Raw genomic sequence first — 18,330 nt, 5'->3', positions numbered from 1 at the left:
GGCCAAATGACCTTCATCCACACTGTATCTCAATGAATGGTACTACTTAATGTTCATTTTTGGCAGCCTAATGCCTTATAGCGGTGAGTCAGAGTGTTTTATTGTCATATGTCCTGAAATGGAACAATGAAATTCTTACTTGCAGCCGTACAACAGATATAGAAACACAGTACTTGTAAACACCAGAACAAACAACAAATATGTTCAGTGTGTATGTCTATGCAGTTCAGATCTTAGTTGGAGATTGTTATGTTTTATAGCTTAATGGTTGTTGGGAAGAAGCTGCACCCGAGCCTGGACATTACAGTTTTCAGGCTCCTGTATCTTCTTCTCAATGACAGGAGTGAGGAAAGGTGGCTCGGGTGGTGTGGGTCTATGAGAATCACCACTTTTTGCAATCATCTTTGTTCCTGGGCATTCGTGTTGCTGAACCAGGCAATGGTACAACCAGTCAATATGCTCTCTAATGGCACCTGTAGATCCTCAAGAGTATTCGCCGACATACCGAATCTCCTGTCTTCTCGGAAGGGAGAGACATCGATGGGCTTTCTTTATGATTACATCAAAGTGCTGGTTCCACGACAGATCTTCAGAGATGTGTTCGCCCAGGAATATGAGTTTTTTTACTCTCCCCACCACCGTCGATGAAGACAGGTTTGTGGGTTTTACTGAGTTGAGAGCAAGATTATCGTTCTGGCACCATTTGGTCAGTCGATTGATCTTCCATTTGGACTCCGAATCAAGAGCATCTATAATACGTCCAACAACAGTGGTGTCGTTGGCAAATTTGAAGATGGAGTTGGAACTCTCCATAGAACAGTAGACCACAAGGCCATCATTCCACAATGTCTGTGCCAAACATGATGCCAAAACATCGGTCCGAGTCAGCATGGATTTACGAAGGGGAAATCATGCTTGACTAATCTTCTGGAATTTTTTGAGGATGCAACTAGGAAAATGGACAAGGGAGAGCCAGTGGATTTAGTGTATCTGGACTTTCGGAAAGCATTTGATAAGGTCCCACATAGGAGATTAGTGGGCAAAATTAGGGCACATGGTATTGGGGGTAGCGTGGTGACATGGATAGAAAATTGGTTGGCAGACAGGAAACAAAGTAGGGATTAACGGGTCCCTTTTAGAATGGCAGACAGTGACCAGTGGGGTACCGCAAGGCTGTGTTGGGACCGCAGCTATTTGCAATATACATGAATGATTTAGATGAAGGGATTCAAAGTAACATTAGCAAATTTGCAGATGACACAAAGCTGTGTGGCAGTGTGAACTGTGAGGAGGATGCTGTGACAATGCAGGGTGACTTGGACAGGTTGGGTGAGTGGGCAGATGCAGTTTACTGTGGATAAATGTGAGGTTATCCACTTTGGTAGCAAAAATAGGAAGGAAGATTATTATCAAAATGGTGTCAAGTTGGGAAAAGGGGAAGTACAAAGGGATCTGGGGGTCTTTGTACATCAGTCAATGAGTAAGCATGCAGGTACAGCAGGCAGTGAAGAAAGCAAATGGCATGCTGGCCTTCATAACAAGAGGAGTCGAGTATAGGAGCAAAGAGGTACTTCTGCAGTTGTACAGGACCCTAGTGAGACCACATCTGGAGTATTGTGTGCAGTTTTGGTCTCCAAATTTGAGGAAGGGCATTCTTGCTATTGAGGGAGTACAGGGTAGGTTTACATGTTCCCGATGTTGGGAGAGCCCAGAACCAGGGGCCACAGTTTAAGAATAAGGGATAAGCCATTAGGACGGAGATGATGAAAGACTGTTTCACACAGAGAGTTGTGAGTCTGTGGAATTCTCTGCCTCAGTCTGTGGAGGCCGGTTCTCTGGATACTTTCAAGAGAGAGCTAGATAAGGTTCTTAAAGATAGCGGAGTCAGAGGATATGGGGAGAAGGCAGGAACAGTGTACTGATTGTGGATGATCGGCCATGATCACATTGAATGGCCGAATGGCCTAATCCTGCACCTATTGTCTAAAACCATCTCTTATTTACCTGCACATCATCCATATCACTCCATTCCATGCACATCCATATGCCTATCCAAAATGTTCTTATATGCCATTACCTTATCTGCATCAACCACCAACCACAGTCCAGGTACTCACAATCCTGTGTAAACAAAGTTGCTGGCAAATCTCCTTTAAAGCTTGCCCCTCACACCTTAAGGCTATGTCATCTAGAAACATAGAAAATAGGTGCAGGAGGAGGCCATTCAGCCCTTTGAACCAGCACCGCCATTCATTGTGATTATGGCTGATCGTCCCCAATCAATAACCCATGCCTGCCTGCCTCCCTGCCTTCTAGTATTTGATTTTTCCATTCTGACTGTCGTTACACACTTCTAGCAGGTCTCCCTGCAGTATCATTGAACCGGAGTTGCAATGAAACAATCCTAGTCTGTCCAACCCTCTCCCTGTGGTTAAATACCTCCTAATACAGACAGCATTCTGGCAAGCAACAGAACTGCACACAATTCACTAGCTTCACAGCAATGTTCACACCTGTTTCTATCCAACAGTTTGCTATCAGGGAACCTCCTCGCCTGAAATCATCTGTTGCCTGCTGCGATTTGTCCACCCCCCTCTTTGCATTCAATACTTTTACCTCGCTCTCCCTAATACAATCAGTCTGAAGAAGAGTGCTGACCCGAAACCTAATCTATTATTTTTCTCCAGTGCCTCTGAATTACTCCAACATTGTGTATCTATCTTTGGTATAAATTAACATATGCAGTTCCTTTTTATTACTACAAAAAACATCCTCTTTCCACCTGCAGCCTTTGTGAGTGATTTCTTTAAAACAAAGCTACAGATACTGAAAATCTGAAATAAAAACAGAAAATGATGGAAGTAGTCAATGACGGCAGCACCTGAGGAAAGAGAAACAATTAATCTTTAGTTTGAAAACCTTTGATCAGATTTGCAAATACAGATTTCAATGCCCAGGAAGCCAAAGCTGATCCACCATCCAACAGGAGCCTAGCTGAGAGAAATTGTGTTCACAACTATAAAGCAGTTTGAGGCAGCATTACCAGAGGAAGGGAAAGACAGGGTTGGGGTAATAATTATATTATGGTGATGATGTGAACTGGCAAAGCAAGAGATTCTTAATTAGCAGCAGATCCAACTCAACTCTTAAAACTACACACACTGGATGGAGCAGGTTACACAAGACCTGGTATTCACTTATAAGATTGATTAATGGCCACATAATGAATGCACCCCAAGGTAGTAGAGATCGCAGCATGATTGAATTAGTCCTCTTCAGTGAACACAGATTAAATACTTCAACATTGTAACATGTTATTTACCTCTATACTTAAGTTACTCTTCTGGGCTCTAATAGACAATGATTTCTTCCTTTTGTTCCTTCTCGTGTTTATTAAATAGGTTAAAGCTTTTCTTAATTTTATTTGCCAATATTTCTTCACAAACTTTTGTCTCCCAGGCTTTCTTTTCAATCTTCCTCAGGTTGTGCTTGTGCTTTGCAAAAATCCCTCTGCAATTGGATCCTCGACTTCCTCATTCACAGACCACAGTCAGTTCGTATTGGTGGAAATGTATCAGCCACAATAACAATCAGCACGGGAGCACCTCAAGGCTGCGTGCTTAGCCCTCTGCTGTACTCTATACTCATGACTGCGTAGCCGGTCATAGTGCGAACTCCATCATCAAGTTCGCTGACGATACCACTGTTGTGGGACATATCACTGACGGGGACGAGTCAGAGTATAGAAGTGAGATCGACCGACTGACCAATAACCTGGCCCTCAACAGCAGCAAAACCAAGGAACTGATTGTGGACTTTGGAAGGGGTAGAATGGGGACCCACAGTCCTGTTTATATCAACGGGTTGATGGTGGAAAGGGTCAAGAGCTCCAAATTCCTGGGCGTGCACATCTCTGAAGATCTCTCTTGGTCCGAGAACACTGATGCAATCATAAAGAAAGCACATCAGCTCCTCTACTTCCTGAGAAGATTACGGATAGTCGTTTTGTCATGGAGGACTGTCTATAACTTCTACAGGTGCACAGTGGAGAGCAAGCTGGCTGGTTGCATCGTGGCTTGGTTCGGAAACTTGAGCGCCCTGGAGTGGAAAAGACTACAAAAAGTGGTAAACATTGCCCAGTCCATCATCGGCTCTGACTTCCCGTCCATCGAAGAGATCTATCAGTCGCTGCCTCAAAAAGGCCGGCAGCATCATCAAGGACCTACACCATCCGGGCCATACACTCATCTCCCCACTACCTTCAGGTAGAAGGTACAGGAGCCTGAAGACTGCAACAACCAGGTTCAGGAACAGCTTCTTCCCCACAGCCATTAGGCTATTAAACTCGGCTCAGACAAAACTCTGAACATTAGTAGCCAATAATCTGTTTATTTGCACTTTATCAGTTTAATTATTCATGTGTGTATATATTTATGCAATGGTATATGGACACACTGATCTGTTCACTATTCGTGCCTACTATGTTCTGGTGTGCTAAAGCAAAGCAAGAATTTCATTGTCCTATCAGAGACACATGACAATAAAACTCTCTTGAACTCTTGGTTCAACCATACCTTTCCAACTATGGCCAAGATTCTTTAACACAATGATCGAATGTGCGTGTTCCAGAAGCCGGTACCATGGTTAAATGCAGTTGGGAAGGAATGGCCCTTGCAGTCTTAGGGTCAAGAACCTGAAACACTAACTGTTTCTCTTTTCGCAGATGCTGCCAAACCCACCTGGTCTGCACTTCTTTCAATTTTTATTTCAGATTTCCAGCAACTACTGTTGTAATTGGAAGAATAAATTTGTTTGCAGTTTGCCTCCTCTACCAGATGGGAACAGTTTCTGTACCTTAAATTGTCTACTTAAATTGTTTTTTTTTTTAAACCCCACCGTAAAGTATAGGTCTTTTGAAGTTAACAGTATAATTTGGTTTAAGGTAACTTGAAAACACTGTCATCAGTCCATTTTAAAAGAATATTTTACAATTAGCTTCAGGAGTTGTCCCCAACAACTCTCACCAACTTCTAAAGAGGCGCCATGGAAAGCATTTTATCGGGATGCATGGTTTGGGAAAAGCTCCAACCAAGACCACAAGAAATTAGACGTAATTGTGGACGCAGCCCATACCATCACACAAAATAACCTCTCTTCCATTGACTCCATTTATAATACATGCTGCCTCGGCAAGGCTAGCAGCATAATCAAGGACCAGTCTCACCCCGGCCACTCTCTTCTCCCATCAGACATGAGGTACAGGAGTGTGAAAACGCACATCGCCAGGTTCAGGGACAGGTTCTTCCCAGCCGTCATCAGGCAACCAAACCATTCTATCAATAACTGGAGAGTGGTCCTGAGCTGCTATTGGGGACCCTTGGACTGTCTTAAATTAGACTTTACTGGACTTTATCTTGCACTAAACATGATTTCCTTTATCATGTATCTGTACTCTGAGGATGGTTCGATTGTAATCATGTATTGTCTTGCTGCTGACAGGTTAACACGCAACAAAAACTTTTCACTGTACCTCGGTGCACGTGACAACAAACAAAATATTATATTTTAAAAATAAATTATCAAAGTATAAAAGTTATATTTAACCAGTAGTTGTCAAATTATATTTATCGAAATTATAAAGTCAAAGTTCCACTCAAATTTCCTTCGCAATTAAGGCGACTTTCCCATCAGCAGAATATAGCATTTTCAGGGTTTTCCCCAAGTTACCTTGCTACAAAATATAACTAACCCAATCATATTCATTCCACCAAAACCTATAATAACAATTAAGGGGAACACTGTTGCTGTACCTTTCTTGTAAATTTTTTGTGTTGAGTAAATTCTAAAGCAGAGCTATAAAAAGAGTTTATGTACTTTAAGATGCAAAATATAAACACATTAAGTACAACATCAAGCCTGGGTTCAAGACCCATTGAAAGATTTAGCAGATCAGATAGCTGCCGATGAATGCACTATAGACTGCAACTGATTTCAAATTCAAAACCAAGCCGTCATTGATATAACCATTTTACTGAAGAACAGACATGTAACATTCTTCTTTCTAAGCTTGAAACATGACAATGAGTTTGGAGGTGTCAAAGTGTCAATCCTGTAAAGAATATACTGAGAACCAAAATTGTTTTACCTGTTGTTATAACTCCATATTCTTTACTTGTCACCAGAGATATAATGAAAAGGATTTGCAGGAATAAGATATATATGCATGTGGAAAGACAGGCTGATTAGAGATAGTCAGTATGGCTTTGTACGTGGGAGATTGTGTCTCACAAATCTTATTTTTCAAAGAAGTAACCAAAATAGTTGAGGTGGGCAAATCAATACCCGTTGTCTACATGGACTTCAGCAAGGCATTTGATAAGGTTCCACATGATAGGGACCCAGGAAGAGCTAGCTGACTGGATAGAGAATTGGCTTATGGAAGGGAGCAAAGGGTAACAGTCGTGGAAGAGAGAAGAAAAAAAAGACATAAAAGCACTGGAGGACCTCAGCGGGTCAAGTAGCATATGTGGAGAACATGGATAGGGGATATTATGGGACAGGACCCTTCTTCAGACCGATTATGGTGGGAGGGGGAAGAAAACTATAAGAGAGATGGGGCAGGACAAAGCCTAGCAAGTGATAGATAGATAGATAGATAGATAGATAGATAGATAGATAGATAGATAGATAGATAGATAGATAAAATGTGGAAGGGTTTTTGGAGGCCTGTGACTAGTGGTGTGCCTCAGTGATTGGTTGGGCCCATTATGGTTTGTGCACTATATCAACGATTTGGATGGGAATGTACAATAATTGATCACCTGCATCTCCTCCAACCCCATCTATTGCATCCGCTGCTCTAGGTGTCAACTGCTCTATATCGGTGAGACCAAGCGCAGGCTTGGCGATCGCTTCGCCCAACGCCTCCGCACAGTTCGCATTAACCAACCTGATCTCCCGGTGGCTCAGCACTTCAACCCCCCCTCCCATTCTGTCCTGGGCCTCCTCCATGGCCACAGTGAGTCCCACCACAATTGGAGGAGCAGCACCTCATATTTTGCTTGGGTAGTTTACACCCCAGCGGTATGAACATTGACCTCCAATTTCAGAGAGTCCTTGCTTTCTCCCTCCTTCCCCTCCCCAGCTCTCCCACAGCCCACTGTCTCTGCCTCTTCCTTTCTTCTTCCAGCCCCCCCCCCCCCCCACATCAGTCTGAAGAAGAGTCTTGACCCAAAACGTCACCTATTCCTTCGTTCCATAGATGCTGCCTCACCCGCTGAGTTTCTCCAGCATTTTTGTCTACCTACAATTATTGATTAATAAGTTTACAGATGACACTAAATGGATGGTATCATAGTGAAGATGGTTATCAAAAACTACAGCAGGATCTTGATATGCTGAGCAAGTTGGCTGAGTACTAGTTAATTGGGTTTAATGCAGATAAGTGCATGGGGTTGCATTTTACAAAGTCTAAAACACTGCAGAATGTTCACAGTGAATGGCTGGGCCTTGGGGAGTGTTGTGCAGCAAAGGGATCTAGGAGTGCAAGTATATAGTTCCCTGAACATGGTGTCAAAATGGCTTTCAGTACATTGGCCTTCCTCGATCAGGGTATTAATTTACAGTTGTACAAGACATTGGTGAAGCCGCATTTGGAATACAGCATTCAGTTTTGGTCACCCTGCTATAAGAAGGATATAGTTGAGCTGGAAAGATCGTATAGAAGATCTACAAGACATTGCAAGGACCCGAACTATAGCCTGAACTATAGTGATAGGTTGAGCAGGCTAGTACTTTATTCCTTAGAGCTGCAGCGTGATCTTATAGAGGTGTATAAAATCACGAGGGAAATAAAAATCAAAGCAAACAAATAATTTGAGATCAAAAATATCATGAGCTTTACAGGGTAATTTTCAAATTTTAAGTGATGAGAAATAAACAAAATATGCCAATGCAATGTGTCAATAAAGAAAATAAATGGAGGCAAAATGCAAGGAATTAAGAGATAAAACGAACCTTCCATTTTGACATTTACTTGTTCTTCGCAGGATTTTGGCTATTAATGAACAATGCAGTTGTTCTGACGGTACGACAGTAACGTCTTTTAAATATCACTAGTATATTTAACCGTGATACGTTTCAAATAGACACGAGTATAAATACTCATATGTTTGAAGAAGGGTCTCGACCCGAAACACCACCCATTCATTCTCTCGAAATGCTGACTGTCCCCCTGAATTACACCAGCTTTTTTTGTCTATCTTCGGTTTAAGCCACATCTGCAGTTCCTTCCTACTCATTATATATAACCTTGTTTAATTAGCGGGGAACAGTTTTGGCAATAAAGATCAAGTCAATGCACTGTTCAGTTCCATAGTGTTTAGATACACTAATTGAAATGAAATCAGATCAAGTTTGATGAATTACCTTTTCAAGTGAGCAATACAATTACTCACCTTTCTTTGTTGATAGGTTCAATGTTACTGTAACGTTAACATTTTCATCAATAAGCGCATTAAAAGGCTGTCGTTTCTAGTGGCTCCTCACCAATCCATAAGATTCGGCAGTATACATTTAAATTTTAGACGCCAAAGGCTCTCAAAAGTTTCAATGAAAATACAGCTGAATTTCAATGGTCAATGTTAAAAATATGGTGTTAAAATAGTATTGCAACAAGAAAACCCAAACATTCCTTTTATATTTGTAACGCACGAGAAATGTAATTTGTGCGGTGGAAATACAGTCATTGGTGGTGAACTTTAATATTCTGTCTTGAATATGACTGATTGTTTCAGCAAAGCTTTGACTATTTCAAAAACATATGAATTTGTGGTAAAGCAGTGAAAGCCTCATGGAATCAGTTAGTGGAAATGAAACTCTTAGCAAGAAATTACACCTATGCTAATGTGCACAGGAAGAAATACCATCATTAGAGATGGAAGATTGATGGGAATTACAACCAGAAAATAGGAAAGAGAATGAACAGAATCAATTCATTTACACAGGAAAATTCAAATGCTTGTGTTTTTAAAATGATTTCTGCTGCCATATCTGACAGAAAAAGAAAAAAAAAGTTTAAATGGACTACATGGCCCTTTCGTTTTTATTGGAAATAAGACCATTCAGTAATTTGTCCACCCAACAAAACCAAACCTTCAAATAATCAAAAGCATAGACTTAGAAAACTTCATATGGCATTTTGAATTTCTAACCTGAAGGAATTTGAACTAAGTGAAGTTCAAGTATTTAGCAAGGAGAGTACAGAAGCCAAACATAGATGAAACACAATAATGAGCTCAAAATCCAATATGAACTTCAATTGTATGAATGCCTCTCAGCCCAAAGAAAAGAATGGGTAGAAATGGAGATTTAATTCCATCATATTTTTTTAAACTGGCAAACAATGCATCAGAAGCCAAGGTTATCCATAACGTAATTTGAGACAACCTTAAAACCAAATGATGTTTTCCAAGTCCAAGGCGAGCAGCAACTGTAATATTTATACTTCTTTCTAATGTAACTGAAAGAATTTAGAGGTCACTCACCTGTACAGAATGAATGGTTAGATCACACAGCGAACACAAGTATGGGAAGACTGCTGGCAAAAAACCATGGTAATCATTTATGTTGTTCAACGAAGGAGATCCTCGTTTTCTCTCAAAGAGAGACCTTTCATGCGTACGAGGAGAAGGAAGACGAGCAGATCTTCCATAATCAGAATCAAATTTATTAAAATTATGCGAAGACTCAGAGAGATGCATTTCCTCTCTGGAAAAGTCATCATTTCCTCTTAATCGTTCACGTTCATAGTCCTTCCGGTCATATCTAGAACTTGACTCTCGAGAAGAATGACCGTGGCCATATTCAACCACTGAGTCAAGACTGGAGTCACGACTGGCATAATTATGTTTCCTAAAATGTCTTTCTTCCTCCCAGTCATCATGAGAGGCTCTATAGGAACGGTCATGTCGTAGGGAACCATCACCTCTGTTGTATTTTGAAGATGCTCCTTCATTAGCCCTTCTTCTTTTAATCTCCATAAGAATTTCTGGCAAGGATTCAGGTGTAAGTTTGTCTTCAGGATAGTGGCTCAATTCATCCAAATCCCTGGATGAAAGACCAAATGCAGCTAAAATGTTACTTGCCCTGTCTGCATCAATTTGCTTCTGATGAGCGTGAGATTGTTGATTCTGATTTCTAACTCCAAACAAGGAAGGCAAACTATTGCTAGCAGTATCGCTGTATCGTGAGGGCCCACCAGCTGAAGAAATCAAACCTTTAACTCTTTGTCCTACACCTTGCAGGCCAAAATTCTGACCCTGGCCAGCACTTTGTGGACCAAAGTTCTGACCTGGTCCCACACCCTGCGGGCCATAGTTCTGACCCTGTCCAGAATTTATTAAGCCAGCCAAGTGTGGATTCTGGCACAATGTCCCAAGAGCTGCTTGGATGTTCAAAGACGGACCTGCAGCATGACCTCCACCTTCTGCATCATGAAAACGACTCTTCCTCTTAGCACGCATTTGATTGCCTCTGCCATAACTTGCCATTTTGGCACAAGTGTATGTTCCAATTACGGTAAAAGCAGACTAGGTTCTTTCGTGGGCAGTAGAAGGTCTAACAGGTTGTTTCACTGTCTAACTTGGTCAAAAAGTTGGCCGATTTCATAAACTATAGAGATGTAATTTCTCCAAGAATTTTTGTCAGGCTGAAAGTTAAAAGAAAAACATTAGAGCCAAGAATTATGAAAGAGTCGCAAGGAAAGAGATTAGAGTCACCTTCCAGTTTTGAAATTCAAAAATGATCTGTAGAATGCAGCTTAAAATAGGATTCAGAGTAATATTTATACAGCAGTTGGATGAATAGTGTAAGCAACCCAAACTTTAAAAATAACTCGACAAAAAAGTATCCTGGAAACTTGATCAAGGTCAGAGCATGAACAAAGTTCTATGCAATGTGCATATAACAATGGTTACAAGTACCATTAATACATTAAATTCCACTCTTTCTTTCTACTTAAGAAATTAAAGATTCAAAAATATTTCACCTTGGATGTCCTAAAAAGGAAAAGATAAATGAAGTCCACTGAACATTAGTTTCTATGTTTTTCCATCACGTTATCCACATAAGATTTAATCTTATGAAAGATATCATCTTTGACCTACAATGCAGGTCACCAAGCATGTAAAATGTAATAAAATCACTGCATGATTTTGTGTAGAAAAACAGTAAACAGTGCCACAAATTGGAGCCGATTTAAAAGCACGAGCCTGCGAAATGAATGAACTCAAAAGCAAGCATAATGTAAACGAATGTTTTGGCTATACAGAATTATCTATAGAAAATGTGCATGACATAGCTGTTCAGAAATAAGTTTAGAACATTCAGATTGTGCTGGTTTCAATGGACTGGGTTGATTGTATAAAGTAAGAGAGAATGTACAAGTAATATGTAATCAGATTGGTGATAAAAGCAAGGGACACATATCCCCATGGGTTGGCTCTCATTGCAGAGTACATTTATTTTTGGAGAAAATTATTAGTTTTAAGCAGCTTAAAGATTCAACACTTCTGTTGCAATCTTCAAAAAGTGCTATACTCATACTAGAACAGATTTTGCATTTCAACCATCTGAGTATCGAAAAATTATTTGGTGTACAATGTGATCTAAACAGATGACAAGCAAGAGTGAACGAGTTAGCTGGGCTCAGGAACAAAAGGTTTTTGTGGTAGAATCGCAGGAATCATCTAATGAGCATGAAATTGCCCAAAAGACTGAAAAGGTTAATGGAGGATTTATTCTTTGGAGAAGTGAGCAATGTGAGAATATATCATCTAACCTATACTTACGTAATTGGTGCCAAATGTAAGAATATTCAGTGTAAGTCTAGGCACCCAACATTCAAAGGAATACTGACATATTGCAGTAAGGATCACTTTAGGACAGATTTTTAATTATTAATATTCATAGAAATAAAATTGCTTTCAAAAGAAAAATGTATTATATCCTTTCCATGAATACATAGAAATGGGCAAAATGGACCATAAATCTGAAACAATGTTCAGAAAATACAGAAAAATGAAACCAAGATTTGTGCTTCATTTTCACTCCCCAAGTCTGGAAATGGAGAAAATTGCTTCCAAAATTTAATTTGCCAATGTTAATGTGCCAAATCAGTTGAAAAGAAGGCAATTCCAAAACTACCGTGCCAGGTTTATGGTTATGATGCAGCCTAGATCTTTGTATTAAGATATCTGGTTATTTCAGCAATTTTACTGATTTGGAACTTGACAAATGCCTCTCAGCTTCAGTGCCATGGGTAGGATCCTGACCCTAGGTGGAGTTTACACGTTGTCTCTGTGACTGTGCTGTTTCTTGCCCCCTCTCCCATCACACCAAAAATTTATAAAACCGTTGTAAAATCTAAAAACTGTAATAGCTATAGAAGCTAGTCTGAAGAAGGGTCTTGACCCAAAACGTCACCCATTCCTTCTCTCCAGAGATGCTGCCTGTTCAGCTGAGTTACTCCAGCACTTTGTGTCTACCTTCCAATAGCTACAGAAGTTACATTTACTCGGCCATCCCCTGCTCTGCTTTGTTATTTCTGCCAGAGCTATGATAACAATCTGGAGAGCTTCTGACAAAATTCACAGCTCATCAACAACATTTGAAAATATAACAAAATGTTATACATTTGAATTCTCCAAAGAATACAAAATTGGCCTTGAACACAATGCTTCCAATTCAATAGTTGTTAGGGAATAATTGGAAAAAATTTGGACTTTCACAGTCAAACAAAAGGCAGCAAATAAAATCAAAATATTCAGTGATCTGTAAAGACCTTGCATTCATAATGTGACCCGAAGCGATTTGGTTCTCTACCCTGACAATCACATTTTTTTGACATTTTGATCTGTGATTGAATAAAAGATGGAATCACATCCAACTCAATATAAACAACTTATGCAATCAATTACTTAAAAATTGTGAAAGTGTATTCTGATCAAATCAAAGCTTGGCAAAACTCGGAAGGACTAGCTAAATAGAGTAAATCGTGTTCAACTTATGACTACCAATTTGGTTAAGTAGTACATAAAAAGATAAAAAGTAAAATACTCCATGTACTGATGGCTGTAAAGAAATTGAAACACAGTAGGTCAATCTGCATCCATGGAGAGAACAGATATATTTCAGGCCTGTACCTTCTTCAGAACTGAAAAAGAAGATCGACAGGAATATTAATATGGTAAGAAAAGTGGGAGAATATAAATATATAAATTGGCATAACGACAAATAGCAGGCAGAATGGAATGATATAACTAGTCCAAGTCAAGTAAAAGAATTACTAACAATTAGAGAAATACATGTATGTAAACAGTATGGAAATGAGAGGAAAGTGCAAGAAAATGAAAGGTTTGGAAACCTGGGAGAGGTAAATGACAATAGACTTGACCATCAGAATATATATAACACTTGAAATTACTGAAATTATTCTTATGATCACAGATTTAAAGGATTTCTAGAAGTAAACAATTGTTCCAGATTATTTTTGAGGAAGGATCCAGGCTAAGAAGAGATCAAATGGAATTTGTAGGAGGAATTCAAGTGATGGACCGCAGTCCCTTGTGGTTGTACCTACAAAGAGAAGCTGAACAAACAAGACACTTGCATTTCATTTGCCCTCCCAAATGTGGAGAGACAAATACTATCTCATACATCAGATAATGCAAATTGCTATCTCAGACAGAAGGTGACTGCAGGGCCATGATCAATCGTGTGGAAAATGGCAGAGAGGTGGTGCATCTCCTACAATGCTGGGGTAGAATTTTTCCAGGGGTATTAACTCTACCTTGAAAGCAGACACAGGAAATGGATTTAGTGCAAGACCTACAAAAATTCAACAAGAGATCACTATGCCAAAGGGCCCCCTCCTGTGCCACCATAAAATGATCTATGTTGAATGGCAGAAATAATGGTGTAAATCTGTAATGGGGTAGAAGTTGAGCATGGCTGACAGTTTCTTGCTCGTGAAAGGACTGGAAGCAGAAGAACACTATCCAGTGCAGAAGGGAGTTGTCAGCTGACAACTCAACCTCTCATTTGAATAGGAATTGTCAAAATATAAGTTACTCAAAAAGAGAAAGAGCTGAAATGTTTACAGACGGCAAGATGGAAAATAGCAGATTCCACATAGTTGCAGCAGTGGGTATGGAAACTCACTGTCACAGATAGGGTCCAGGAAGGATAGCAATTGCATAAGAGGTGGACCATAAAGATGGGGTATGTATGGAAAGCAATAAATATAGTTATTAATAGTCTTGAGATCGAAGACAGCAAGAAACAATGGCCCAATCATCATCATGATGAAAGGGGGGAGGGTCTGGAAATAGGCCCAAAAAGATTTTCAACACAACTTACAAAAAGAGACTTAACAAGTCATTCTGATAGAGCTGAGAAAATGATGTGCTCAGTGGAGGGTGGTGCATGTGGACTTGATGGGCTATAAAATCAACAGGAGTTCTACAGGCATTCTGATAACAGAAGCTGTACAGTGACCATACTCCACGGTGAATATGATAGGCGCTGAAAAATATGATTCAAATAGCAGAGGACCACGTTATCATGGATATAAAGGGACAGGCAATTTGTTAAAATGCAGTCAATTAATGATCTTCACCTTGCAGAATATGTACATGAAGCAACATTGCATTTGGATTAATTTGCTAATGGAAATCACTTTCTATAATGATTTAGAAACATGGTCACAGTGATTCAATACAAATTTAAGAGGCCAGGAATGGGGCAGAAATAAGGAGGAACAAATTCATCTTCATCTTAAGCAAATGAAATGACAAATGGTAAAAATGAAGAGTTTCAAAACGAGCTTTTAAACCCACAACTAGATGGCAACTTGTGTCTTGCAATGAAACTTAATCTAAATGGTGGCTTAACCATTGGTACGGTCTAGATGAGCCTTGCTTCATATCACAATGATTTATTCATCGTGAATGTTTGCATTACCAAATTAAATTACTTCCTAATGTATGATTTTTCTACCAATTGTCAATTACACTACAGCACTATCAGAAATCCACCCGAATTTATCTTAGCCAATTCTAAGGTTCAAGTCCGAATCTCTCTTTGGTTGTAATGGGGCCAACTGTATTCACATGCATGAAATAACAAGCTGTAGCCTCTCAATGCAGGAGGAAAGGTCCACTGAAACATTTAACGCTGTGTAGGACCAATTTTATCACCAATACCAATTGAAGAATTATCCAAAGTGATTTCTCATTAACCAAGTCTTTATTTGTATTTTACCTCATGAGAATCATCATCATTATGGATGTCTACCAAGATTTCAAGCCATTTCAGTAGCATGCATGATAGGCAATATACAAGCATATGAGAAAGGCAAGGACTGCATGCCACGTGTATTAGCTATTGCCATTCTCCTCAGGCTCACTCTTTCCTTGAACCATCACTTGCTGCCATTTCATTTGTCCATATCCTTCACCTTTGAATTAGGGTTCTATAAATTAACAAATTTCCTCCTCACTTGCAACCCTAAAATCCATCAACCAAGATTTCTGTGGCTTCTATGAATATTAATTTTGCATAAATGTTATAGATGTTTTAAAGATGCAATATAAATACAATGTCTGACGAAGGTCCTCGACCCGAAACGTCACCCATTCTTTCTCTCCAGAGATGCTGCCTGACCCGCTGAGTTACTCCATCAAGCTGTGAAACGTCACCTTTTCATGTTCTCCTGAGATGCTAGGGGAGATTATGGGAGATTATGTGTTCGGCACGGACTAGAAGGGTCGAGATGGCCTGTTTCCGTGCTGTAATTGTTATATGGTTATATGCTGCCTGACCCGGTTACTCTAGCACTCTGTGAAACGTCACCTATCGATGTTCTCCACAGATGCTGCCTGACCCGCTGAGTTACTCCAGCACTCTGTGAAACGTCATCTATCCATGTTCTCCAGAGATGCTGCCTGACCCGCTGAGTTACTCCAGCACAGTGTCTATATAAATGCAAGTTGCACGTGGAACAATAATATTCAGCTCTTGCAAAAGGTTTGTCCTATTGCATGGTGCTCAATATACCAATGAAAATACTCAAAGACCCACTAAATTACTACCAATGCAAAAACATTTAATGCGTGACAAGGGGAATGTTTTATATTATCAAGCTAACTATTCACCAGGGTCCTGAAATGTCTCCGAGTTGTAAGATCAGAATTGGTCCATTCGGCCCATCAAGTCTACTCCAATATTATAACACCTGACCCCCATACTAATGAAGAATATATCAATATCCGCCTTAAAAATATCCATCACCTATAATGGCCTCCACAACTGTCTGTGGTAATGAATTCCACAGATTCACCATCCTCTGACCAAAGAAATTCCTCCTCGTCTTCTTTATAAAGGCATGTCATTTTATTTTGAGGATACAACCTCTTGTCCTAGACTCTCCCATTCGTGAAAACATCCTCTCCATATTCAATCTATCCAGGCCTTTCACTATTTGGTTTGTTTGAATGAGATACCACCCCCCGATCCTTCTAAACCCCAGTGAGTACATGCCCAGTGCCATCAAAAACTCATCATATGCTAACCCAATTATTCCTGGGATCATTCTTGTAAACCTCCTCTGGACCCTCTTCAACACCAGCACACCCTTCCTCAGTTACAGGGCCCAAAACTGCTCAGTTTTGCTCAGGGCTGTCTTACATCCCTCTTTTTATATCCTAGTTCTCGAGATAAATGCTGGCATTGCATTTGCTTTCCTTATTACCGATTCGACTTGCAAATTAACTTTTTGGGAATCCAGCATCAGCACCGTCCTTTGCCCTTTGATTTCTGAATTCTCTCCCAATTTAGAAAATAGCCTACGCCTTTATTCCTACTGCCAAAATGCATGACTCCACACTCTGCTACGCTGTATTCCATCTACCATTTCTCAGCTCCCAACCGGTCCAATTCCTTCTGCAAAGTCCCTGCATCACCTACCCCATCACCTATAACATTGCTTACCCAAAGCCTTCACAGATGCTGCGCTACCCACCAAATTCGAACACGTTGTTTTTATCGGAATGAGCAGGTAGATGGGCAGAGTACAGCATTTACTCTGACCATCAAAATTTATTTTAAGCTCCGAAAGGGTACAGAGGATGATTTCCCATTCTTCTCAAAGTGGTCTATTAAAATTTATTTGCACCATGTGATAACATGCGATTATCATTTATTACCATAGCAACGAGAGAGCCTATCTTTGATTTACATATTTTAAAACCACTGTTGATTGGTTTTGCGGTTTGCCTTTAACCTTAAAGCTCGATTTTCGGAAATATTTATTTATTGTTCCCGGAGAGCTTCATTATCTGGCCAATTACGTTTTAAAACAAAAGCTCTAATGTGTGCGAAGTCCCCAACATTCATATAGAGATCCTTTCGCTTCTCTGTCATCACGGACCGCTCGTGGGCGATATATTTATTGTTTATTCCCCGAGGATTATGAGATTCCACCAGATTTATTTATTACCTTTTACGGTTTAATAGCCCATTCTCCGGGGACAATACTGCATTCTCGAGGGTTTGCGGATCCGCTTTATTTGAATTTAACGTTGCCGCTTGTTGTTCCGTCTCCTGACCGCCTCCCCGCGCCGGAGCCGCCTGCCCCACTCACTCCCCCCTGGCCTGGGGACCCCCGCAGGCCGCTCACCCCGCTCCCCCCCTGGCCTGGGGACCCCCGCCGCCTGCCCCACTGACTCCCCCCTCTAACCGCCCCTGGCCTGGGGACCCCCGCAGGCCGCTCACTCTCTCCCCCCCCCCCCTGGCCTGGGGACCCCCGCAGGCCGCTCACTTCCCCCCCCCCTCTAACCGCCCCTGGCCCTGGGGACCGCCGCCGCCGGCCGCTCTCTCCCGCCACCTGCCCCGGACACTCCCCCCGCCGGCCCCGCTCTCTCCCCCGGCCCCGCTCCTGCGCTTTTTCCTCTGACACAAAATGGCGGTGGCGGCTCGGCTCGGCTCGACTAGCGGCCATTACACAGCGCCGCCGGTTGTCGCGCTCACTCACTCCCGCCTCAGCCAAAGGCGGATTTCCTCTAACGCCATCTTCACCGAACAGTTCCTCTCCTCCACCGAGTTTTCCTGGACAGAGGGAGGTTCTCATCCCCGCCCCCCCGCCCCGCCACAGCCGCCGCTCGCTTACCTCCAACCGCTGCTCCAACGGGTGAGTGGGCCTCGCACTCCCACAATGCGCAGCGCCAGCCCGCCACGATCCCGTGGTGCCCCGCGCAGCGTCCTCTTCCCATC

At 41.2% G+C, this 18,330-nt stretch overlaps 1 protein-coding gene across 3 annotated transcripts in view; it reads right to left on the bottom strand.

Moving 5' to 3' along the window:
- The window catches only part of LOC116978207 (matrin-3-like), a 55,495-nt gene extending 37,165 nt beyond the window's left edge, over positions 1-18,330 (bottom strand). For 2 of the 3 annotated variants that reach the window (XM_033029184.1, XM_033029186.1), the window contains exons 1-2: positions 18,227-18,330; positions 9,546-10,708 (exon numbers count right to left, since the gene is read on the bottom strand). In XM_033029184.1, the coding sequence (XP_032885075.1) occupies positions 9,546-10,550 (1,005 nt within the window). In that variant the 5' untranslated portion in view covers positions 10,551-10,708; positions 18,227-18,330. Of the gene's footprint in view, positions 1-9,545; positions 10,709-17,557; positions 17,674-18,226 lie in introns of those variants that run through there. The other variant, XM_033029185.1, reaches the window with a different exon arrangement.

The sequence above is a fragment of the Amblyraja radiata genome, chromosome 11 (assembly GCF_010909765.2).
Source record: "Amblyraja radiata isolate CabotCenter1 chromosome 11, sAmbRad1.1.pri, whole genome shotgun sequence".
NCBI lineage: Eukaryota > Metazoa > Chordata > Chondrichthyes > Rajiformes > Rajidae > Amblyraja > Amblyraja radiata.
This window is presented reverse-complemented; position numbering and strand designations above follow the sequence as displayed.